The sequence below is a fragment of the Oncorhynchus clarkii genome, chromosome 4 (genome assembly GCF_045791955.1).
Source record: "Oncorhynchus clarkii lewisi isolate Uvic-CL-2024 chromosome 4, UVic_Ocla_1.0, whole genome shotgun sequence".
Classification (NCBI taxonomy): Eukaryota; Metazoa; Chordata; class Actinopteri; order Salmoniformes; family Salmonidae; genus Oncorhynchus; species Oncorhynchus clarkii.
In genome coordinates this window covers 11,954,610-11,979,851 of record NC_092150.1, presented here as the reverse complement: position 1 = coordinate 11,979,851, position 25,242 = coordinate 11,954,610, and the positions used below count along the sequence as shown (strand labels likewise).

The 25,242-nt window shown below is 45.3% G+C and overlaps 1 protein-coding gene across 12 annotated transcripts in view; it reads right to left on the bottom strand.

Moving 5' to 3' along the window:
• Positions 1-744: 744 nt before the first annotated feature.
• The window catches only part of LOC139406437 (GRAM domain-containing protein 4-like), a 53,308-nt gene continuing 28,810 nt past the window's right edge, over positions 745-25,242 (bottom strand). For 3 of the 12 annotated variants that reach the window (XM_071149008.1, XM_071149009.1, XM_071149013.1), the window contains exons 5-21: positions 24,882-25,001; positions 20,586-20,665; positions 13,917-14,049; positions 12,804-12,829; positions 12,538-12,629; positions 12,048-12,139; positions 11,896-11,944; positions 11,704-11,775; positions 11,078-11,121; positions 10,857-10,966; positions 9,978-10,132; positions 7,489-7,506; positions 5,839-5,986; positions 5,526-5,619; positions 5,297-5,387; positions 5,109-5,177; positions 745-4,931 (exon numbers count right to left, since the gene is read on the bottom strand). In XM_071149008.1, the coding sequence (XP_071005109.1) occupies positions 4,824-4,931; positions 5,109-5,177; positions 5,297-5,387; positions 5,526-5,619; positions 5,839-5,986; positions 7,489-7,506; positions 9,978-10,132; positions 10,857-10,966; positions 11,078-11,121; positions 11,704-11,775; positions 11,896-11,944; positions 12,048-12,139; positions 12,538-12,629; positions 12,804-12,829; positions 13,917-14,049; positions 20,586-20,665; positions 24,882-25,001 (1,501 nt within the window). In that variant the 3' untranslated portion in view covers positions 745-4,823. The remainder of the gene's footprint in view (positions 4,932-5,108; positions 5,178-5,296; positions 5,388-5,525; positions 5,620-5,838; positions 5,987-7,488; positions 7,507-9,977; positions 10,133-10,856; positions 10,967-11,077; positions 11,122-11,703; positions 11,776-11,895; positions 11,945-12,047; positions 12,140-12,537; positions 12,630-12,803; positions 12,830-13,916; positions 14,050-20,585; positions 20,666-24,881; positions 25,002-25,242) is intronic. The other 9 variants (XM_071149011.1, XM_071149014.1, XM_071149017.1 and 6 more) reach the window with 5 other exon arrangements.

The window sequence follows — 25,242 nt, the reverse complement described above, 5'->3', positions numbered from 1 at the left end:
TGCTGTCCTTCTAGGCAGAGTTCCTCTGTCCAGTCTCAAAGTCAACAGTGAAGAGGCGACTCCGGGATGCTGACCTTCTAGGCAGAGTTCCTCTGTCCAGTCTCAACGTCAACAGTGAAGAGGCGACACCAGGATGCTGTCCTTCTAGGCAGAGTTCCTCTGTCCAGTGTCTGTTGTTTTGCCCATCTTTTCTTTCTATTGGCCAGTCTGAGATATGGCTTTTTCTTTGCAACTCTGCCTACCACATGCATGCAGAGTATACTGTGTGATATACACACACACACACACACACACACACACACACACTACCAGTCAAAAGTTGACAGACCTACTCATTCAAGGATATTTTTTCCCCCTGTACTATTTTCTATGTGACTTTCGACTGCATTTGCATTGATGTCAGAGTTTTTACGTACCAGGCCGTTAGGACCTTATGGTAGTTAGCAAGTTAGGCAGGCCTACTACAAAAAGGCATGCACAGAGTGCATAAAAGACGAACATTGAGTCACGGTGACGTGGAATTTTAATGCAGTCATGACTCATGATTGCGGGTAATATAGTCACCGCAACAGACCTAGTCTTGACCCAGTGCTTCCCAAACTTTGCAAGTGCAGTACGATATGCCCCCCAAGATCAAGGGAGCATCCCGATCACAGGGCTAAAGAAATGAATAAGCAACACATAGCCAACTTTGAACTGTGAAACAAAGTTACTGAGAAACTAAAGAAAATGCCCAAAAATCAATACTTTAAATTGGTTTACTTAAATAATGTACATAACATTTTACAATAAACATTATATTCTTTAAAAAAAAATGAGGGATTTATATATTACATTATTTCATATATAAAATCATTTGTCAGTGGACACCGCAGATTACAAAGTATTCACAACTAAGCAGTAATCTTTCCTAAAACAGGTAAATGGATTGGGAAGTATTATGAAAAATGTGCCAACAAGAATTTACAGTTAAAAGAATTGGTTAACATGATTAGCACTGCAGTGTGCAAGCCTTTGAGTGGTTTAAACAATCTCTGCACCTCTGATACAGAACTATAGAGACAATGTCCATCCTTCTCTGAAAATGTATACAGGTTCACAAACCTCCTGAACCACTGTAAAGGACATGGTAGGTAAACACTGCAATGTGGCAGAAACTGCACCTAACCTACCAGAGGACTTGGTGAAGCCATTGCCATCATACTGAGAGTTAACAATTGATGAAGGAGTCAACGAGGGCTTTTTTTTTTTTTACAACACCTTGTTGATGGTTTGGGAACACAGTAATGATGACTTTCCATCTTCCAGTTGACAGCCATGCCATAAACTGACATTGTTCAGACAGAGTGGTGATTCACACAGATTTGTTAGCAACATGACTCCACGAAATGACACCTTTCAATTCACTCTCCTCTTGCAAAGAGTGTTGCATAGTGTTGCATAAGTCTTTGATTGGCCTAATTAGCATAAATACCTGCGTGTTACTGCCAAAGATAGATACTGGATGATATCAGAGAGGAAGAGGAGAAGCTAAATCTGTTCTCTTCAGCAGCAGGTGGCATTTTTTCATTTTTAGAAGTAAAAGCACAAGACAGTTGTGACAGGTGGAAGATGGAAAATATAAAAATGGAATACTTTACTAAACATCTGCATCTGCGCAAAAAAAAAAGGTGAGTTTAAACATGTGACCACTTAGGGTTATCAGCACACAAACGTTCTCCATCACAAGATTTACCGACCCAGTCTTCATACCCTCAGTCTCACAAGGAATCAAACTGGCCGAAAGCAGTGGAATTTAGAACTAAACCTCTGTAAACAGTACAGTTATAGGGCAAAACAAAATGAGAAGCAGTAAAATAAACATTTTGGCCAACAACAAAAAATACAATCTGTACATTCTGTCCTTCTTAAAGGCCCAGTACAGTCAACTTTCAGTTTTTTCAGATTTTGTTTTATATCAAATAACACTGTTAAAGCCAGAACAAATGTGATTAGTATTATTTCCTGATAGTTGCTGGTTGAAAATACAATCTACACAGGACCCTCTAATCAGCAGGTTTGCATGGGCGAGTATCAGCTTTCCATGGTGACATCACCATGAGGCAAAATGATTAATAGATCAATAACAAATAGTTCCAAACCTTTCTGACAATAACAGCTAGTTTTCAGTTTTCCCCAGCCCACTCCGACAGTCTAGCAATGTTCTTGCTTGAAAAATGTATCTTAGCTAAGAAGCTATTTTGGTTTACTTCTTACCATTTTAAATTGAAAACAAACGACTCAGACCACTCTCAGGCAGTCCTAGAAAAATTCTTGCTAGAGAAAGTTTGTTGCTAAAGCAATTTTTACCTATTTCTATTGGAAATCTATTAAGAGTAAGACACTTAATTATTACCCTGATATTGATATAAAAATGGCTGCATTGGGCCTTTAAGTATATATCTAACTTCCTGGAGAGGCTTCGAGAGTGAAAGATCTAAGTTACTAGATATAGACCAAGGATGTCAAACCATTTTTGGGATGCGGGGGACAACAAATTCAATATACTTTTAGATGACTAAAACCAAATTGAAACTGTGTAGGAATGATAATGGACCTACATACAGTTTCTTGACTGTATCCAACTTGCTAATAATCACTGAAATGAAAGCCAGACCGTCAGGGAGCATCGGAATTTCCCAAAACGATGGATAGAGGTTTATTTTTTGCAGATTTTGAGAGCGAGGATTTTTTTTAATTTATTCTGTGCTGCCCTCCAGACCTCGTTGAAGACCGAATGCGGACCCCCGGGGCAAAATGAGTTTGACACACCCTGGCGTACTGCACAATTTAAACGCTTACCACCCAATCCCCCCTTCCCCAAAACATGTGTCAACATTGGACTAAAAATGGTGCCTTCCTGCATTATACTTATGCTCAAATGTTTAATCTATTCTACTGAGACATTTACTTCATGTTTGTATTCATATATTAAATGATTTATTGTTGTTGCAGTGTCGAGAAGGAACCTGCAAGTCAGCATTTTGTTGGACGGTGTATACCATGTATCCTGTACATACGCCTAAAGAAACGTACACTAAAGGCATCAAACAGAAAATGTCCAGTTAGATAGAGTCACTAGTATGTGTTCAGCTAGAACATAGTTGAGCGTTTACTTCAAACATCCTCTACCATTTGGTGTCAAAACCCAAAAGGAAGTGTTATTACCAACATTTCGGATCGTGATTCAAACTAGCACAAATGACCGATATTACACTGCACTTAAGTTGTCGAAATGTAAAAAAATACATTTTAAGAACGTGTAGATTCGTGATCCAATGGCAATTTCCGTGAAGTTACACCTCAGAATTAATGGAAAGCAAAAAGTACAGTGCCTCATTGGTTTGAATCCTGACCTACATCTGTGAGAAGATTAGAGAAGGCTTCATTGAGTGGTTGAACAAGGCAGTGTAGAAAAGGCTTCTGCTTTTTGGAAATAGCTTGTTTTGGTATTGCTTTACATGTAATCTGTCCAATAAAGTCCTCGCAACACATTCCAAAAAACACTCCATAACACCTACATAGTTTTACTAAGCCAATTAGGTATATGTAGAATGTCACATATTATAAATCACATACTGATCTACATAATAAACACACTCTAAGGCTTCAGAAATACTATGTCATGTTTATGTGGTGCGTATGAATGCATCATGACTCCTTAACATGTACATGTAAATCCATACCTTTCCTTTAACAAGACACACATGTGTGAGAGAAGGTTATTCCCTACAATATCTCCAGCATTCCCCAGGCTTTTAGCTGCCCATCTATACATTATTCCTGTTCCATCCCTCAAAATAAAGGCTCTTGATGAAATTCTACTAAAATATCATTAACTGGGGCACATGAAGGCTTGAGGTTTTCATAAACGTGAGCACTATTTTTTAACATAACAAGGCGTGGTTTCTGGTGCACTTGTTAACTGACATTTACAAAATATGTAGCCTAAGACCTGTGCAAGGCCACCAGTGTGATATCTATATCAATCAAAATCAATCCTATTGAAGGCAGAAACGGAGGGCATTCAGTGGAGCAATGGGCACCAATGTGCATGCGATACACACTATGGGAGTGACAGACAATCCTGTCAGACAGACAAGGAGATCCAGCCTCCTCCTGAAACAGCACAATAGATGACAAATGTATAACCACCACACACACACACACACACACACGGCTGCTAAGAGGAGAACGGCTCATAAGACTGGCCGGAACGGAGCAAATGGAATGGCATCAAATACCTGGAAACCATGGAAACCATGTGTTTGATGTATTTGATACCATTCCACTGATTCTGCTCCAGTCATTACCACAAGCCCTTCCTCCCCAATTAAGGTGCCACCAACCTCCTGTGACACACTGAAAACCTCAGTACAGAGAAACAGCTAAACAAGAACCAAGTGTGGCTCTATCCCTTGACACAACAGCCTCGACCCAACCAATAGGAGGCAGGAGGCAGCAATGGTGGGCGGGTCCAGGAGTCGTAGTTCCTTAGTTAGACCCAATGAGGAGCTTGAGTCATCAGCGAGAGGATAGAAAGACCTTGGGCTCTATAGTGATGGACGAGGCCTCAGATCAAGTGGATACCATATTCACATGCTAATCTATGTGCCAAGGCTCCCTGGCTTGGTGGAGGAATCCACCACCTTGGCATGGATACTAGCTTAACATATTTTCACATGTAATAAATGGCCAGTAGCAGTGGTGGCTCTCGGTGTACTACATAGCTATGTCTCTGTGTCAGTAAGGACGTCCCTGGTGAAGGCAGCCATCTTGGTTTGTTAGGTCTCAGGGTTGATGGCTGTAGTCATGGTCGCCGTCTTCATGTACTGTGTGAAGATGGCATCAAAGGCCTCGTCCCTGTGGATCATGGCACCAAACACCAACGGCTGAGAGAGAGAAATAAAGGAAGAGGTAGACAAGTAGACAGATGTAGAGTGACAAGCCGAGAGGAAAGGAGGGTGGAAGAGCACAGATCAACTTATTAATAGTATATTGACCAACAGTACCAGACCTAAATAGAGAGAAAACATGGTCTAAAATAGACTGTCCATAAGTGTTCCTACCTTCTGGGTGGACGGTGTAGCTATGGAGATTCCCATTCCAGACCCAGGCAGTACAGACAAGACTTTGTACTGTGGGACAAAAAAATCCACAGATAAACAACATTTACATTCTACTGCAGAAGTACATTTTTAGAAACCAATGAATTGAGATATTGGACAGAAGGTGGAGCAAAGATGAAGACACCCACCTTCTGAATATCAGTGATGTCAATCAGTTTGATGACTTTATTCTTTTTAGAGGAGTTTGACCTGGAGCTTGAGCTTTCAAAGCAAAGGTAGCTGGTGATGGATAGAAAACACATAATAAGCATGAAGAAGTGGGCCAATATAATACACCTGAACACACAAACTAATACAACATGATGCCAAGTGTGATTTCTACATGTGACAGCTAGGTATTGGCAGTAGATGGCTTACTTTTCAGTGACAAAGAGCACCCCATTACGGATGTAGTCAGTGGGACTCTTCCTGTCCCTGTTGATCAAGCAGCATCGCCAGCCATTCTCACACACTGCAAACAAAACCAATCAAGACACACGCAAGTCGCCACTGCCAACACACAGTCAATATTAATGGTTTCACAGCTTGCACTGCCCCAACATAACACAATAAATAAACACTAAGTTCATCATCGACTATGGAAACAGAGTCAACATGTAACAGGGGAGGAAGCTAGCCAGGCACAATGTAGCTGTCGCTGCTGAGGTTTATTCTGCGGCGCTCTACCAACCTGCTAGAGGGCGCTCATCCTCGGATAGATTGAAGACCTCGTGGAAAGAACCCTTCTTAGTATTGTAGACCCTGCCAGTCTGTTCCTCTAGACTGGTACCGCATGCTAGGCCTGTCCCTAGACTCCCACGAGCTACCGCCGGCTGAATCTAAAAGAGTAACAGAGAGAGAGGAAAGGACGGAGGAAGAGAGGAAAGGACAGAGGGAGAGAGGAAAGGACAGAGGGAGAGAGGAAAGGACAGAGGGAGAGAGGAAAGGACAGAGGGAGAGAGGAAAGGACAGAGGGAGAGAGGAAAGAACAGAGGGAGAGAGGAAAGGACAGAGGGAGAGAGGAAAGGACAGAGGGAGAGAGGAAAGGACAGAGGGAGAGAGGAAAGGACAGAGGGAGAGAGGAAAGGACAGAGGGAGAGAGGAAAGGACAGAGGGAGAGAGGAAAGGACAGAGGGAGAGAGGAAAGGACGGAGGGAGAGAGGAAAGGACGGAGGGAGAGAGGAAAGGACAGAGGGAGAGAGGGATGGACGGAGGAAGAGAGGGATGGACGGAAGAAGAGAGGGATGGACGGAGGAAGAGAGGGATGGACGGAGGAAGAGAGGGATGGACGGAGGAGAGAGGGCAGCATGTTAGACCAGGAACTAGAGAATTAGCTAAACCCAAGCAGCGCATGTGTATTATAGCAGACTCTCTCAAACCAGCAGCTTGGCTTTGACTTTAGCATCAATCAAAGCTTACTCAGGTGAGCAGTTGTTTGGGAAGCAGTGTATATTGGCTGGGGTGCTTGTAGAGCGCGTTGGGTGCCTTGCTTATGGAGATGTGAATGATAGGGTTGTGGTGTGTCTCATGCAAGGCATGAAGCCATGAACTCAAACGGGACCATAATCTTTCACAGTAAAGAATGAAACGCGTCAAAAAAGACTGGAAGATAGTGAGACGGGCTTATCATTTTTAGTACATTTCTCCAGAATACACGCACTGGAAAACATAGATAACTATTGATAAGTGATATAAAACAACCTGTAATAATTATATGTGATTTTATGAGAGAGTAGATATGATATTATGATAGATATTGCACTAGGAACTAAACTTTTGCCACAAACTACAAATACTATTAATGAACCACTATCTTTCCAAAACACATAAGCAGTTTCTACCAGTTACTTCCTCACCACACACAAACACACACACTTTGAATATAGGGTTCCTTCTGAAAGTGTCTGACAACAGATCAAACAGTTCCAGTCAAAATGTAACTTAGGCCAAAACCTCATGAAGCTGATTGAGAGAATGTCTTCACTGTTATTCTACAATGTAGAAAATAGTCAAATAAAGATAAACTCTTGAATGAGTAGGTGTGTCCACATTTTTGACTGCCACTGTATATTCAAAACACCATTATGGTTAACTTTGGTTAAACACGGCAAATATTACTTTCAACAGCACTGTGGTAGATGCATATGTTTAAACTACGGGGCACATTTTGATCCTTCACACTCACAGTTATCACACAGTTCACATGGCTCTACTACTGAATTCCAAATGGGCAAGGGGACCATTTGGAATGCAGCTCATCGCTAATGACACACACACACACAGGTGATGGTGGCGTACACACAGGCACACAAGAACCAAAGTGCACACTAGGTAGCCCTACCTTTTCATACCCAGAGAGCTGAGAGGGAGAAACAGAAAACTCAGGAGATCAGACATTGACATGAGGGATCCCACAGTCCCAGCTGCTGTGAACACCCACATGAATAGGGAGGAACTGCGACAATGACACACATCAATATGAAGTGGTTGGTTGCACCTTAATTGGGGAGGACGGGCTCGTGTCATGACTGGAGCGGAATAGGTGGAACGGTATCAAACACATGGTTTGATGCCCCTCCATTTACGCCGTTCCAGCCATTATTATGCACCGTCCTCTCCTCAGCAGCCTCCACTGGTGTGCACCTATGCACATAAACACTGAGTGGACAAAACATTAGGAACACCTGCTCTATCCATGACAGACTGACCAGGTGAATCCAGGAGAAAGATATGATCCCTTTGATGTCACTTGTTAAATCCACTTCAATCAGTGTAGATTAAGGAGAGACAGATTAAAGAAGGATTTTTGAAACTTGAAACAATTGAGACATGTATTGTGTATGTGTGCCATACAGAGGGTGAATGGTCAAGAGAAAAGTTGCCTTTGAAACGGGGTATGCTATTAGGTGCCAGGCGCACCGGTTTGTCAAGAACAACAACGTTGCTGGGTTTTTCACACTCAACAGTGTGTGTATCAAGAATGCCCCACCACCCAAAGGACATTCAGCCAACTTGACACAACTGTGGGAAGCATTGGAGTCAACATGGGCCAGCATCCCTGTGGAACGCTTTCGACACCTTGCAGAGTGGATGCACCGAGGAATTGAGGCTGTTCTGAGGGCAAAAGGGGGTGCAACTCAATATTAAGAAAGTGTTCCTGATGTTTTGTACACAATGCAGAAAGATACAGTTGAAGTCGGGAGTTTACATACACCTTAGCCAACGACATTTAAAGTCAGTTTTTAACAATTCCTGACATTTAATCCTAGTAAAACATACCCTGTCTTAGGTGAGTTAGGATCACCACTTCATTTTAAGAATGTGAATTGTCAGAATAATAGTAGAGAGAATGATTTATTTCAGCTTTTATTACTTTCATCACATTCCCAGTGGGTCAGAAGTTTACATACACTCAATTAGTGTTTGGTAGCATTGCCTTCAAATTGTTTAACTTAGATCAAACGTTTTGGTAGCCTTCCACCAGCTACCCATAATAAGTTGGGTGAATTTTGGCCCATTCCTCCTGACAGAGCTGGTGTAACTGAGTCAGGTTTGGAGGCCTCCTTGCTCACACATGCTTCTTCAGTTCTGCCCACAAATTTCTACAGGCTTGAGGTCAGGGCTTTATGATGGCCACTCCAATACCTTGACTTTGTTGTCATTAAGCCATAACTTTGGAAGTATGCTTGTGGTCATTGTCCATTTGGAAGACACATTTGCGAACAAGCTTTTAACTTCCTGACTGATGTCTTGAGATGTTGCTTCAAAACATCAATATAATTTTCCTACCTCATGATGCCATCTATTTTGTGAAGCGCACCAGTCCCTCTGGAAGAAAAGCACCCCCACAACATGATGCTGCCACCCCCGTGCTTCACGGTTGGGATGGTGTTCTTCGGCTTGCAAGCCCCCCCTTTTTCCTCCAAACATAACAACAGTCATTATGGCAAAACAGTTATATTTTTGTTTTATCAGACAAGAGAAGAATTTCTCCAAAAAGTACAATGTTTGTCCCCATGTGCAGTTGCAAACCGTAGTCTGTTTTTTTATGGTGGTTTTGGAGCAGCGGCCTTTCAGGTTATGTCGATATAGGACTTGTTTTACTGTGGATATAGATACTTTTGTTTCCTCCAGCATCTTCACAAGGTCCTTTGCTGTTCTCCTGGGATTGATTTGCACTTTTCGCACCAAAGTACATTCATCTCTAGGAGACAGAAATCGTCTCCTTCCTGAGCGGTATGACGGCTGCGTGGTCCCATGATGTTTATACTTGCATACTATTGTTTGTACAGATGAACATGGTACCTTCAGGCATTTGGAAATTGCTCCCAAGGATGAACCAGACTTGGAGGTTTATAATTTGTTTTCTGAGGTCTTGGCTGATTTCTTTTGATTTTCCCATGATGTCAATTTCCAAGCAAAGAGGCACTGAGTTTGAAGGTAGGCCTTGAAAAACATCCACAGGTACACCTCCAATTGGCTCAAATGATGTTAATTAGCCTATCAGAAGCTTCTAAAGCCACAACATAATTTTCCAAGCAGTTTAAAGGCACAGTCAACTTAGTGTATGTAAACTTCTGACCCACTGTAATTGTGATCCAGTGAATTTTAAGTGAAATAATCTGTTTGTAAACAATTGTTGGAAATATTACTTGTGTCTTGCACAAAGTAGGTGTCCTAACCGACTTGCCAAAACTATAGTTTGTTAATTACAAGAAATTTGTGGAGTGGTTGAAAAACAAGTTTGAATGACTCCAACCTAAGTGTATGTAAACTTCCGACTTCAACTGTACATGTATTACATATAACAGTATAGAGTCTGAGACATACCCGTCTGGACAGTGTGGCGCCCCCCCGCTCCTTCAGCTGGGGGTCTGTGGGCAGGCTGGTCCAGATGATGTGGGGCGTGTCATACTTGTCCCTTAGCTTGGGACAGCTCCTAAACAGGAAGTCGATGATGAAGAACTTGATCCCTGCATACAGCCCTGGAGAGGTGGCACAAGGAAAAGGGATGAGAGGTGGCACAAGGAAAAGGGATGAGAGGTGGAACAAGGAAAATGGATGAGAGGTGGCACAAGGAAAAGGGATGAGAGGTGGCACAAGGAAAAGGGATGAGAGGTGGCACAAGGAAAAGGGATGAGAGGTGGAACAAGGAAAAGGGATGAGAGGTGGAACAAGGAAAAGGGATGAGAGGTGGCACAAGGAAAGGGGATGAGAGGTGGCACAAGGAAAGGGGATGAGAGGTGGAACAAGGAAAGGGGATGAGAGGTGGCACAAGGAAAAGGGATGAGAGGTGGCACAAGGAAAAGGGATGAGAGGAGATAACACCTCCATGGATCACGAGGATCTCTCCATTCATCTTTTTTCCCTGTATTTTTCTTAGTGCTTGGGGCCATCACTGGGTAGGTATAGTGGCAAGTCAATCAATCAATCAATCAATCAAATGTATTTACAGATACCCAGCCTAAAACCCCCAAAGAGCAAGCAATACAGAAGCACTGAAAAACTCCCTAGAAAGACAGGAACCTAGAACGAAACCTAGAGAGGAAACAGGCTCTGAGCGGTCCTCTTCTGGCTGTGCCGGGTAGAGATTTAAGAGTACATTATTCAAGAAGTTCAAACGTTAACAGATGACCAGCAGGGTCAGACAATAACCATGGAGGATGTTCTGATCTCAGGTCATGCGAGGGTTTTACATATTGTACCAACCCATCATGAAGCCCATGAGCTTGTAGGGTAGGAGACAGGAGCAGATGAAAGCCACCCACAGACCGATGTAGAGCTTCTGAGTGATCTCAGGATGCACCCACATGAACAGGCTGAAACACAGGGGCACACAAGGATACAAAGTGTGAAACAAGTTGGTTAACAACCTTAAATAAACTGGAAACACACACACACACACACAAACACACAAACACGTCACTCACTTCTTTATTTTCTCCAGGACATCTGCCATCTTTCCAAATAGATTCTGTGAAGAACACACACATTTGTGAAAACAGCACACCAGCTTAAGAGAGCAACACCTCACATTACAAAGTAGACGTCATCGTGACACCTCTCGCACTTTTTCTTATTTTTTTTCTCTCCCCTATTTCGATCTTGTCTCATCGCTGCAACTCCCCAAAGGGCTTGGGAGGTCGAGGCATGCATCCTCTGAAACATGACCCGCCAAACCGTGCTTCTTAACACCCGTCTGCTTAACCCGGAAGCCAGCACCAACAATGTGTCGGAGGAAACACTGTTCACCTGACGACCGAGGTCAGTCTGCAGGTTCCCCGCCCGCCACAAGGAGTCGATAGAGTGCGATGAGCCAAGTAAAAGCCCCCTGGCCAAACCTAAGCCGGACAACACCGGGCCAATTGTGCACCACCCTATGGGACTCCCGATCACGGCCAGTTGTGATACAACCCGGGAACGAACCAGGGTCTGTAGTGACGCCTCTAATACGGCAATGCAGTGCCTTAGACCGCTGCGCCACTTGGGAGCCCATCTCTCGCCCTTTCTAAATCAAAAGGTGAAGACATGATCAAATCACATGATCACAGCTCACCTGTGCTTTTTGAGCAACATCAAGAACTAACTGGAACTTCTCTGAAACAGTCAGATCCTCCTTTGGTGGATCCTGGGAAAAGAGGAAAGTTACATCAAAAACTATTCCCCCCCATTTGGGGGCACTGGTAACACCCAGTGCCCCCAAATTGGACCCCCTTCCCAAAAGAGGTTTACATCATACACTTCTTACCGCAGGTTCAGAGATCTCCGGCACAATACTCCACTGGATCCTCCAACCTCTGAGAAGAAAGCGGAGAGAAACATGTTTGACTCATTTCACAAGCAGATTGTTAATTGTTCCACTGGACAATAGGTGATGCACATTGCAAAGAGGTAAGCTACCTGGAAATGAGGTAATTCAAGGACAGCCTGAGAATGGCTAGGAAGAGAAACAAGGGGATGGCCCAACCGTGCCACGCTGCATTCACATAGATCTGTGGAAAACAGAGAGGGAGTGGGGGAGGGGAGAACAGGTCACACAATCTACCATCGCTAGTCTATAACCCATACCAAGTATGGTCATCTCGTTACTATGCAATAGATATTATATACTGTACTCATGCAGATGCCAATAAAGAGAGAAATGTTAATGTAAATCTATAAACAAATATATATACACGTATATAATATATATATATACAAATATATAACACACACACACACACACACACACACACACACACACACACACACACACACACACACACACACACACACACACACACACACACACACACACACACACACACACACACACACACACACACACTGATCTTCATTCCTGGGATCTTTCATACGCTGTGATAGTGTGTGTGTGCGTGTGCACACTCACAATGAAGGCAAAGGTTGACGTATACACGGAGTGCCAGCTGGATAAGGCAAAAAGGTTCCTCTTGAAGTTAGTGACAGGTTTGGCACCTCGCTCTACAGAGGAGTAGAAAGTATTGACCATTAAAGCACAATCAGAGAGTCAGACAAAAATATATTTATTACTACAAACACATTTTTCATATTCTGATTATATTTCAGAATATTCGTCAAGATACCCCTGACAGAGTGTGATTGTTACATTTTGTCCACTAAATGTACAGTACTTACTGAGTCGTCTCATGTTTTCAGTCAATCTGAGGACAGGGGACAAGAGAAAGGGAGTTTGATTCAACTAGAACTCTGCATGACAAAAGCACAAACAGAACTAGATATGTTTTGGTGGAGAAAAAGTACAAAATGATCTTGCTGCATTTAGGCACCATTCATGAGAAAATATGTGGTGCCTGGAAGAATCTCTTGTCTCAGAAGGTATTTTTGTCTGCCTCTCTATCCCATCTCCCCATCTCTTTCAGCCTCCAAAACTAACATCAAGGCCATTTCAACTGGTGCACAATGAATGCTCCTTCCTTCTCTTCCCTCCCTCTCTACCATCTAATATGTACTTGGATAAAATTACAGCCAGGATAGTTTGAGTCAGGCTACCCATGACTCCACAGGCATGGTGAACACAGTGTTCTCTCCCTCTCTTCCTTCTCTCTTTCTCTCACCCCTCTGTCCATTGTACTTGTATTCAGTACGAATCCCCATGACTCCAGTCTACGTCATTCAGGAGAGGACTGAGAATTGGAGAAAGAACCAGAGCCCTAAAAACTGACACGGGGCCAGTTGGTGCAGTTCCACTCAACAAGGTCACTGTATGAACTGTGTTGGGAGAGCTGATCCTTAATCAGTCCTAAAAATCAAAGAACAAAAAAAAGGCCAGCTGCAATGCCCTCAACCCACCACCAGGGGTCAGACAATCCTCCCACTTCCATAACACCATGGTTACAACCTCTGCTGTGCTGAAAGCCCTGGGATTGGCTGTAGGTTATAATATTAGGCCAATCAGACATCAGGGTGAGCTCATGAGGACAGTAGTTCCCATCATGACTGGCTACTTTACGGTGGGTGCTGATGAATAGCATGCTGACAGACTCTAGGCCCATTACAAAGCCATCAGTTTTATGACCCTTCTCTAAGCAGCATGTACTGTGTCCTTTGAGCCGGTTAACCTGATGACTACAGTGGCTGGCTGGTCGTCCACGCTGATCAAACAAGAGGAGAGAGGCCGAGGGGAGCAATTACAGAGGAAATTATGAAGTCAGAATCTAGAGTACATCATTTCTCAATGGGAAAGCATTGGTTGTCTGAGGTCGTTGTGGTTATGGGGGCAGTTCTCACCTCTTAGCGCTTAGCGGCTCATCTGGCTCCACTGTGTTCACCTCCGGCTGGAAGCGGAAGTCCTCGATGTACGCTCCAAACCGGTCGTACAGCCACGTCTGCAGCCGCGAGTACATGGTCTCCTTCTGCTTGTCTGCAGAGGCAGAGGAACCGATTGGATATTGTTAGACCTCCTTTTGTTGAATCAAGTCTGTTAGAGCTGGGTTGCAACAAAAGCCTGCACATCCTTTCCAGGACTAGTGTTGGTGACCGCTGCCTATACTGTAGGAAATAACCATGTTGTTTGAAATGGAAATACATTTGACCAACTCAACATTACCCGACTTATACTTGTAGTAGCATCAAATGTTGTGAGCACAACACCACTGTGTTATTTTGGTCAGGCCTAAGTTACCACACCACTGTGTTATTTTAAGTTACCACACCACTGTGTTATTTTGGTCAGGCCTAAGTTACCACACTACTGTGTTATTCTGGTCAGGCCTAAGTTACCACACCACTGTGTTATTCTGGTCAGGCCTAAGTTACCACACCACTGTGTTATTTTAAGTTACCACACCACTGTGTTATTTTAAGTTACCACACCACTGTGTTATTTTGGTCAGGCCTAAGTTACCACACCACTGTGTTATTTTGGTCAGGCCTAAGTTACCACACCACTGTGTTATTTTGGTCAGGCCTAAGTTACCACACCACTGTGTTATTTTGGTCAGGCCTAAGTTACCACACCACTGTGTTATTTGGTTAGGCCTAAGTTACCACACCACTGTGTTATTTTGGTCAGGCCTAAGTTACCACACCACTGTGTTATTCTGGTCAGGCCTAAGTTACCACACCACTGTGTTATTTTGGTTAGGCCTAAGTTACCACACCACTGTGTTATTCTGGTCAGGCCGAAGTTACCACACCACTGTGTTATTTTAAGTTACCACACTACTGTGTTATTTTGGTCAGGCCTAAGTTACCACACCACTGTGTTATTTTGGTCAGGCCTAAGTTACCACACCACTGTGTTATTTTGGTTAGGCCTAAGTTACCACACCACTGTGTTATTCTGGTCAGGCCTAAGTTACCACACCACTGTGTTATTTTGGTCAGGCCTAAGTTACCACACCACTGTGTTATTTTAAGTTACCACACCACTGTGTTATTTTAAGTTGCAACACCACTGTGTTATTTTGGTCAGGCCGAAGTTACCACACCACTGTGTTATTTTGGTCAGGCCGAAGTTACCACACCACTGTGTTATTTTAAGTTACCACACCACTGTGTTATTTTGGTCAGGCCTAAGTTACCACACCACTGTGTTATTTTGGTCAGGCCGAAGTTACCACACCACTGTGTTATTTTGGTTAGGCCTAAGTTACCACACCACTGTGTTATTCTGGTCAGGCCTAAGTTACCACACCACTGTGTTATTTTAAGTTACCACACCACTGTGTTATTTTGGTCAGGCCTAAGTTACCACACCACTGTGTTATTTTGGTTAGGCCTAAGTTACCACACCACTGTGTTATTCTGGTCAGGCCTAAGTTACCACACCACTGTGTTATTTTAAGTTACCACACCACTGTGTTATTTTGGTCAGGCCTAAGTTACCACACCACTGTGTTATTCTGGTCAGGCCGAAGTTACCACACCACTGTGTTATTTTAAGTTACCACACCACTGTGTTATTTTAAGTTACCACACCACTGTGTTATTTTGGTTAGGCCTAAGTTACCACACCACTGTGTTATTTTGGTCAGGCCGAAGTTACCACACCACTGTGTTATTCTGGTCAGGCCTAAGTTACCACACCACTGTGTTATTTTAAGTTACCACACCACTGTGTTATTTTGGTCAGGCCTAAGTTACCACACCACTGTGTTATTTTGGTCAGGCCTAAGTTACCACACCACTGTGTTATTTTGGTCAGGCCTAAGTTACCACACCACTGTGTTATTTTGGTCAGGCCTAAGTTACCACACCACTGTGTTATTTTGGTCAGGCCTAAGTTACCACACCACTGTGTTATTTTGGTCAGGCCTAAGTTACCACACCACTGTGTTATTCTGGACAGGCCTAAGTTACCACACCACTGTGTTATTTTGGTTAGGCCTAAGTTACCACACCACTGTGTTATTCTGGTCAGGCCTAAGTTACCACACCACTGTGTTATTTTAAGTTACCACACTACTGTGTTATTTTAAGTTACAACACCACTGTGTTATTTTGGTCAGGCCTAAGTTACCACACCACTGTGTTATTTTGGTCAGGCCTAAGTTACCACACTACTGTGTTATTTTGTTCAGGCCTAAGTTACCACACCACTGTGTTATTTTGGTCAGGCCTAAGTTACCACACCACTGTGTTATTTTGGTTAGGCCTAAGTCACCACACCACTGTGTTATTCTGGTCAGGCCTAAGTTACCACACCACTGTGTTATTTTAAGTTACCACACCACTGTGTTATTTTGGTCAGGCCTAAGTTACCACACCACTGTGTTATTCTGGTCAGGCCGAAGTTACCACACCACTGTGTTATTTTAAGTTACCACACCACTGTGTTATTTTAAGTTACCACACCACTGTGTTATTTTGGTCAGGCCTAAGTTACCACACCACTGTGTTATTTTGGTCAGGCCGAAGTTACCACACCACTGTGTTATTCTGGTCAGGCCTAAGTTACCACACCACTGTGTTATTCTGGTCAGGCCTAAGTTACCACACCACTGTGTTATTTTAAGTTACCACACCACTGTGTTATTTTGGTCAGGCCTAAGTTACCACACCACTGTGTTATTTTGGTCAGGCCTAAGTTACCACACCACTGTGTTATTTTGGTCAGGCCTAAGTTACCACACCACTGTGTTATTTTGGTCAGGCCTAAGTTACCACACCACTGTGTTATTTTGGTCAGGCCTAAGTTACCACACCACTGTGTTATTTGGTTAGGCCTAAGTTACCACACCACTGTGTTATTTTGGTTAGGCCTAAGTTACCACACCACTGTGTTATTTTGGTCAGGCCTAAGTTACCACACCACTGTGTTATTCTGGTCAGGCCTAAGTTACCACACCACTGTGTTATTTTGGTTAGGCCTAAGTTACCACACCACTGTGTTATTCTGGTCAGGCCGAAGTTACCACACCACTGTGTTATTTTAAGTTACCACACCACTGTGTTATTTTGGTCAGGCCTAAGTTACCACACCACTGTGTTATTTTGGTCAGGCCTAAGTTACCACACCACTGTGTTATTTTGGTCAGGCCTAAGTTACCACACCACTGTGTTATTTTGGTCAGGCCTAAGTTACCACACCACTGTGTTATTTTAAGTTACCACACTACTGTGTTATTTTAAGTTACAACACCACTGTGTTATTTTGGTCAGGCCTAAGTTACCACACCACTGTGTTATTTTGGTCAGGCCTAAGTTACCACACTACTGTGTTATTTTGTTCAGGCCTAAGTTACCACACCACTGTGTTATTTTGGTCAGGCCTAAGTTACCACACCACTGTGTTATTTTGGTTAGGCCTAAGTTACCACACCACTGTGTTACTCTGGTCAGGCCTAAGTTACCACACCACTGTGTTACTCTGGTCAGGCCTAAGTTACCACACCACTGTGTTATTTTAAGTTACCACACCACTGTGTTATTTTAAGTTACCACACCACTGTGTTATTTTAAGTTGCAACACCACTGTGTTATTTTGGTCAGGCCTAAGTTACCACACTACTGTGTTATTTTGGTCAGGCCTAAGTTACCACACTACTGTGTTATTTTGGTCAGGCCTAAGTTACCACACCACTGTGTTATTTTGGTCAGGCCTAAGTTACCACACCACTGTGTTATTTTGGTTAGGCCTAAGTCACCACACCACTGTGTTATTCTGGTCAGGCCTAAGTTACCACACCACTGTGTTATTTTGGTCAGGCCTAAGTTACCACACCACTGTGTTATTTTGGTCAGGCCTAAGTTACCACACCACTGTGTTATTTTGGTCAGGCCTAAGTTATTTCAGTTACATCAGTATTTCTTAATCTGCATCAAAGTGTATCCGAACACCCTTCTCTCTCACCACATGCTGAATTATCACTAGTGTCTCTGGAACCAATTAACTAACAGCTCTCTACCAGACACCTCATTCAAATGAATAGCAGCCCGACATCACACCCAATTAAAATAGACAACACTGCTTATTCCCCTTAGACACCTCACATGTGTACCATTAAAATCTGCACCACAGCCTCCCTGTTTGGAATATAGAAGAATTAAGAGTAGCTGAGTGGACGAGCAATGTGGTGGTCAGTCTTCCTACAGTAGGCAGATGGGTAGCCTCCCAACTCCCACAATGTTAACATCGGTCTGGGATTTCCGAGACTATGGTGGTGGGTTTTGGAGGGAGAGTCATGACAAACGGTTAAAGTGTTTACGTCTGAGGCCAAGCATAAGGCCGCACACTGAATTCTTACATCTGAAAATACACTGAACAAAAATATAAATGCAACATGTAAAGTGTTGGTCCCATGTTTCATGGTCTGAAATAACAGATCCTAGAATTGTTCATTTTTTTCTTTCAAATTCTGTACACAAATTTGCTTAAATCCCTGTTAATGAGCATTTCTCCTTTTCCAATATAATCTAGCCACCTGACAGGTGTGGCATATCAACAACCTGATTAAACATCATGATCATTACACAGGTGCACCTTGTAATGAGGTCACTAAAATGTTCAGTTTTGTCTCAACACAATGCCACAGATGTCTCAAGTTGAGGGAGCATGCAATTGGCATGTTGACTGCAGGATTGTCCACCAAAGCTGTTGGCAGAGAACTGAATGTTAATTTCTCAACCATAAGCCACCTCCAATGTCGTTTTAGAGAATTTGGCAGTACGTCCAACCGTCCTCACAACCGCAGACCACGTGTATAGTGTTGTGTGGGCGAGCAGTTTACTGATGTCAACGTTGTGAACAGAGTGCACCATGGCGGTGGTGGGGTTATGGTATGGGGAGGCATAAACTACTGACAATGAACACAGCGGATCTATGGCAATTTGAATGCAGAGAGATACGGTTACGAGATGCTGAGGCCCATTGTCGTGCCATTATCAGCCGCCATGACATGTTTCAGCATGCTAATGCACGGCCCCATGTCTCAAGGATCTGTACACCACTCCTGGAAGCTAAAAGTGTCCCAGTTCTTCCATGACCTGCATACTCACCAGACATGTCACCCATCGAGTATGTATTGGATGCTCTGGATCAACGTGTACGACAGCGTGTTCCAGTTCCCGCCAATATCCAGCAACTTCATAAAATCTTTGAAATGATTGCATGTTGTGTTTATATTTTTGTTCAGTATACTTAAATCTCTTGTGGACAGACAAAGGCATAACATAGGATGGTATCGTAGCGTCTGTCAATATGGGATGCGACGAATAACAAGGAAGTTTGTTCCCGAGACCCCAAAAGATTGTCACCGATCATTTGGACAAGTCACAATTTCTCAGGTGTTCGCATCTTTTGTTTTAGAAATGGGACATTTGGCCCATGCTTTGGCTGAGGGTTTCTGTTTAAGGTGGTGGAGACTTTGCTAGTGTCATTAGTATCTTATCTCATAATCTAACCTGATGCAATTACGCCAGATTTTTGTTCTGGGTTTCCGAGAATAGCAAATACCTGAATAGGTTGTCTGACAAGAAAAGCAACCAACCATTGTAGTTGGGGCTTTCAGGTAAATGTCATTTCTAGGGCAGTCCCAGACAGTCCCAGACAGTCCCAGACAGTCCCAGACAGTCCCAGACAGTCCCAGACAGTCCCAGACAGTCCCAGACAGTCCCAGACATTCTCCATACGATGAAACATCTTATTCACTACAACGTTTTAAAAAGCTACAGCTTGCAGTAGGCCTACATAATGCATTTTTATGAACCATACTAGCCTATTTCTTGTGGGGCAGGGACAATACCCACTTAAGGAGTTGAAGCAGTCACTAGAAGTACAAAGAAAGCCTCATTTGAAAACCAGGCTGACTGAATTAAGTGGAGAACCCTGGTGTGAGAAAATCTGGATTTGAGCACGGCCACAGGGGAGTAGAAAGGCAAATGTTCCACAGCCACATTCATACACCTTATAGAAATGTGTGACATTCCCTACAGAGAGAGAGAGAGGGATGCAATTCATCACACATTCCTCTTCCTCCTGTCCCCACACTTTCACTGGAGCACTCCTACTTACACACACTTCCTGTTTGTGCTGCGTGTTGCACACACACACCAGCGTAAGTGACACACACACACACACACACACACACACACACACACACACACACACACACACACACACACACACACACACACACACAGGTGAGAGATTGTTTTTTGATGGGTAGTGAGCAGAGAGGCTAAGAAAAGCACATCGCTTCAACTGTAACTCCCACACAGAGAAGCCGATCCCTGAGATTCAGAGAGCTGAAAAGATGAGATGAGTCACTCCTTCAACTCTTCTCCATTCCGAGGCCTTATTAGACAGGTCATGTGAATTTGAAAAGGTGAGCGAGGTGGAGTGTTAAGGCGCTGGTGGCCTCTGTCTAATGACAGACATTCTAAAGATTTGTGAAGGAGCTCGTCGGTCATGATTCTAATAACCTGTGCGTATCTTTAGCTGTGTACAGTATATACCCGTTTCTGGCTGACCTGTACTGTTGGCTGTGGGAGCTGCAGGTGTTGCTCTGGGTGGCTGTGGTGCGGAATCTTCTGATCTAGGAACAGGAGAGACAAAGCATTAGTAGTAGGTAGAGCATTAACCATGGCTTCAGAAAAACACATTACCTTATTGAGACATTATTGTGCCAGACAAGTGAATGCAAAATGTTTCATAACAATATTGGTTTCACTTATCAGTGATCACAAAAGAAAATAAATGAGACGTCATCTTAACGTTTTTTTCTAGAATTCAAAGGATTGACACAGAGGGATTTTTTTTTGTTTTTTTAAAACAAATTGAGACTTCACAGACACAGATGTGATTTATACTTAGACATATGACATTAGAGACCTTTGGGTTTAGTGTTACAAATGCTAGGGTATTGAGGGAGTCACTATGTGCATGAATGCTTATTGGCAGCCTGGCTCGGCCTCTTGACATATTCCCAATCCCCAACTCAAGGGAGAGGCTCTATTTTTAACAGGGACAAGACATAGAGACCGACACACACACACACACACAAACACAGGGACCGACCGACAAACACACACACACACACACACACACACACACAAACACAGGGACCGACCAACCCACACACACAGTGACCGACCGACCCACGCACACAGGGACCGACCGACAAACACACACACACACACACAGGGACCGACCGACCGACCCACACACACACACACAGGGACCGACCGACCCACACACACACACAGGGACTGACCGACCCACACACACACACACACACAGGGACTGACCGACCCACACACACACACACACACACACACAGGGACCGACCGACCCACACACACACACACACACACACAGGGACCGACCGACCCACACACACACACACACACACGCCACACACACACACGCACACAGGGACCAACCGACCCACACACACAGGGACCGATCGACACACACACACACAAACAGGGACCGACCAACACATACAGGGGCCGACTGACCCACACACACCGGGACCGACCGACCCACACACACACACCGGGACCGACCGACCCACACACACACACAGGGACCGACCGACCCACACACACACACAGGGACCGACCGACCGACCCACACACACAGGGACCGACCGACCGACCCACACACACAGGGACCGACCGACCCACACACACACAGGGACCGACCGACCCACACACACACAGGGACCGACCGACCGACCCACACACACAAGGACCGACCGACCAACGCACACAGAGACCGACCGACCCACGCACACAGAGACCGACCGACCCACGCACACAGAGACCGACCGACCCACGCACACAGGGACCGACCGACCCACACACACAGGGACCGACCGACACACACACACACACACAGGGACCGACTGACCCACACACACAGGGACCGACCGACACACACACACACACACAGGGACCGACTGACCCACACACACACACAGGGACAGAATGACCCACACACACAGGGACCGACCGACACACACACACACACACAGGGACCGACAGACCCACGCACAGGGACTGACCGACCCACACACAGGGACCGACCGACCGACCGACACACACACACACAGGGACCGACAAACACCCACACAGGGACCGACCGACACACACACACACACAGGGACCGACAGACCCACACACACACACAGGGACCGACCGACCGACACACACACACACACACAGGGACCGACAGACCCACGCACAGGGACTGACCGACCCACACACAGGGACCGACCGACAGACACACACACGGGGACCGACAAACACCCACACACAGGGACCGACCGACCCACACACACAGGGACCGACAGACCCACACACACACAGGGACCGACCGACCCACACACACAGAGGCCGACCGACCCACACACACACAGGGACCGACCGACCCACACACACACAGGGACCGACCGACACACACACACAGGGACCGACCGACACACACAGGGACCGACAGACCCACACAGGGACCGACCGACCCACACACACACAGGGACCGACCGACCCACACACACACAGGGACCGACCGACCCACACACACACAGGGACCGACCGACCCACACACACACAGGGACCGACCGACCCACACACACACACACACACACAGGGACCGACAGACCCACACACACACAGGGACCGACAGACCCACGCACAGGGACTGACCGACCGACCGACCGACACACACACACACAGGGACCGACAAACACGCACACACAGGGACCGACCGACCCACACACACAGGGACCGACAGACCCACGCACAGGGACTGACCGACCCACACACAGGGACCGACCGACCGACCGACACACACACACACAGGGACCGACAAACACCCACACAGGGACCGACCGACACACACACACACAGGGACCGACAGACCCACACACACACACAGGGACCGACCGACCGACCGACCGACACACACACACACAGGGACCGACAGACCCACGCACAGGGACTGACCGACCCACACACAGGGACCGACCGACCGACACACACACACACACGGGGACCGACAAACACCCACACACAGGGACCGACCGACCCACACACACAGGGACCGACCGACCCACACACACAGAGGCCGACCGACCCACACACACACAGGGACCGACCGACCCACACACACACAGGGACCGAATGACCCACACACACAGGGACCGACCGACACACACAGGGACCGACAGACCCACACACACACAGGGACCGACCGACCCACACACACACAGGGACCGACCGACCCACACACACACAGGGACCGACCGACCCACACACACACAGGGACCGACCGACCCACACACACACAGGGACCGACAGACCCACACACACACAGGGACTGACCGACCCACACACAGGGACCGACCGACCGACCGACCGACCGACACACACACACACAGGAACCGACAGACCCACGCACAGGGGCTGACCGACCCACACACAGGGACCGACACACACACACACACACAGGGACCGACAAACACCCACACACAGGGACCGACCGACCCACACACACAGGGACCGACAGACCCACACACACACACAGGGACCGACCGACCCACACACACACACACACAGGGACCAACCGACCCACACACACACACACACACACACACAGGGACCGACAGACCCACACACACACAGGGACCGAATGACCCACACACACAGGGACCGACCGGCCGAACGACACACACACACACACACACACCGACACACACACAGGGACCGACCGACCCACACACACACAGGGACCGACCGACACACACACACACACACACACACACACACACAGGGACCGACCGACACACACAGACAAATAAACTTTGATTTGATTTTGAGTTGAGCGGTTGTAAATCCCGCTCATCGCTCATGGAGCTCCACTAAATACCGCTCCACTAAATACCGCTCCACTAAATACCGCTCCTCACTCACAGGAAAATTAACTCCCGCTCTATTCTTTAAAAATCCCAATGTAACCATCTATTTTTGTGACTACTTGGACCTACCATTTGGTTTTGAAGTATTGAAACCAAATGAAAAGTATTATAATAAACATGAAAAGGTGAATGTAAGAAGAGCTCATCATTTCAAATAGGCTACATGTCATATTAAACAGCATATCAACTCTAAATAGGTCAGGAGCCAGACAAGGAGCCTAAGAAAGAACCAAATGAATTATTCAGGCTATATTATTTCAATTATTTCAAGCCTATAGCTTACAAAGAAATACATTGTGACACGAGGCTGGTAAGGAGTCAGGGACATTAAGCGCTCAGCATTTAAAAAACATTTTGTTGTATTAAATCATTATGGTCTATAAATTGTGCATATCAGCTGTGACTTATTTAGAATGAAATACACATTTTTTTTTAAATGCCTTATTACTCATTTTTGCCTTTGAATCTATTTTTAGAGTCTGTGGCATCAGGCTCATGCGATGGTTCCTGGAGAGCCAGCCAGCAGTGGAGAATATCCTCTCCACGCTTGTAGAGCCGCTCGTGATGCTAAACACCCCTTTTGGCCAAGCTTGCCAGGCTGGGTAGGGATGCATGTTTTTTAAATTATTTATAGGCCTCTAGGTTTGTATAATTCAATCAAAACGGAAAGCTCCTTGAAAGTTGGAATATTCCAGGATTATTGGGACAAAAAAAAATCTATTACGGCCTATTGTATAGATAGAACAAAAATGAAGGGAACTTAAGAGAACAGATTTTATGTTTATAAATAGTTTGGTACATTGACACAATTATCTATTAATTAGCTACCCACCTCGTTCCTTTCTTTAGAAACTGTCTTTTCAGATTCCACAATGATTCTTTTGTTATGGCCATTTCATCACCGCACTCCCCCACTTGGTCCTCATCTTCGGAAGTCACTTCGATTTTGCACCTGTGTGTTTTAGCAGTTTCTTTATGAAAATATTTAGCGAACTCCATGACATTAGCTAAAGCAAGGGGCTATAACAGCACACAAGTAGACTACAAATGCACGCTGGGCCGGGCATGCCCTGAGCTCATGATGTGAGCGCTACTGGAGCGAAATTGGAGCGGGCTAGAAGGCCAACGCTCCAGCCTTTGGAAATCTCGCTCAGCGCTCCAGTCAAATCGGGAACGCTCCGCTCACACACACA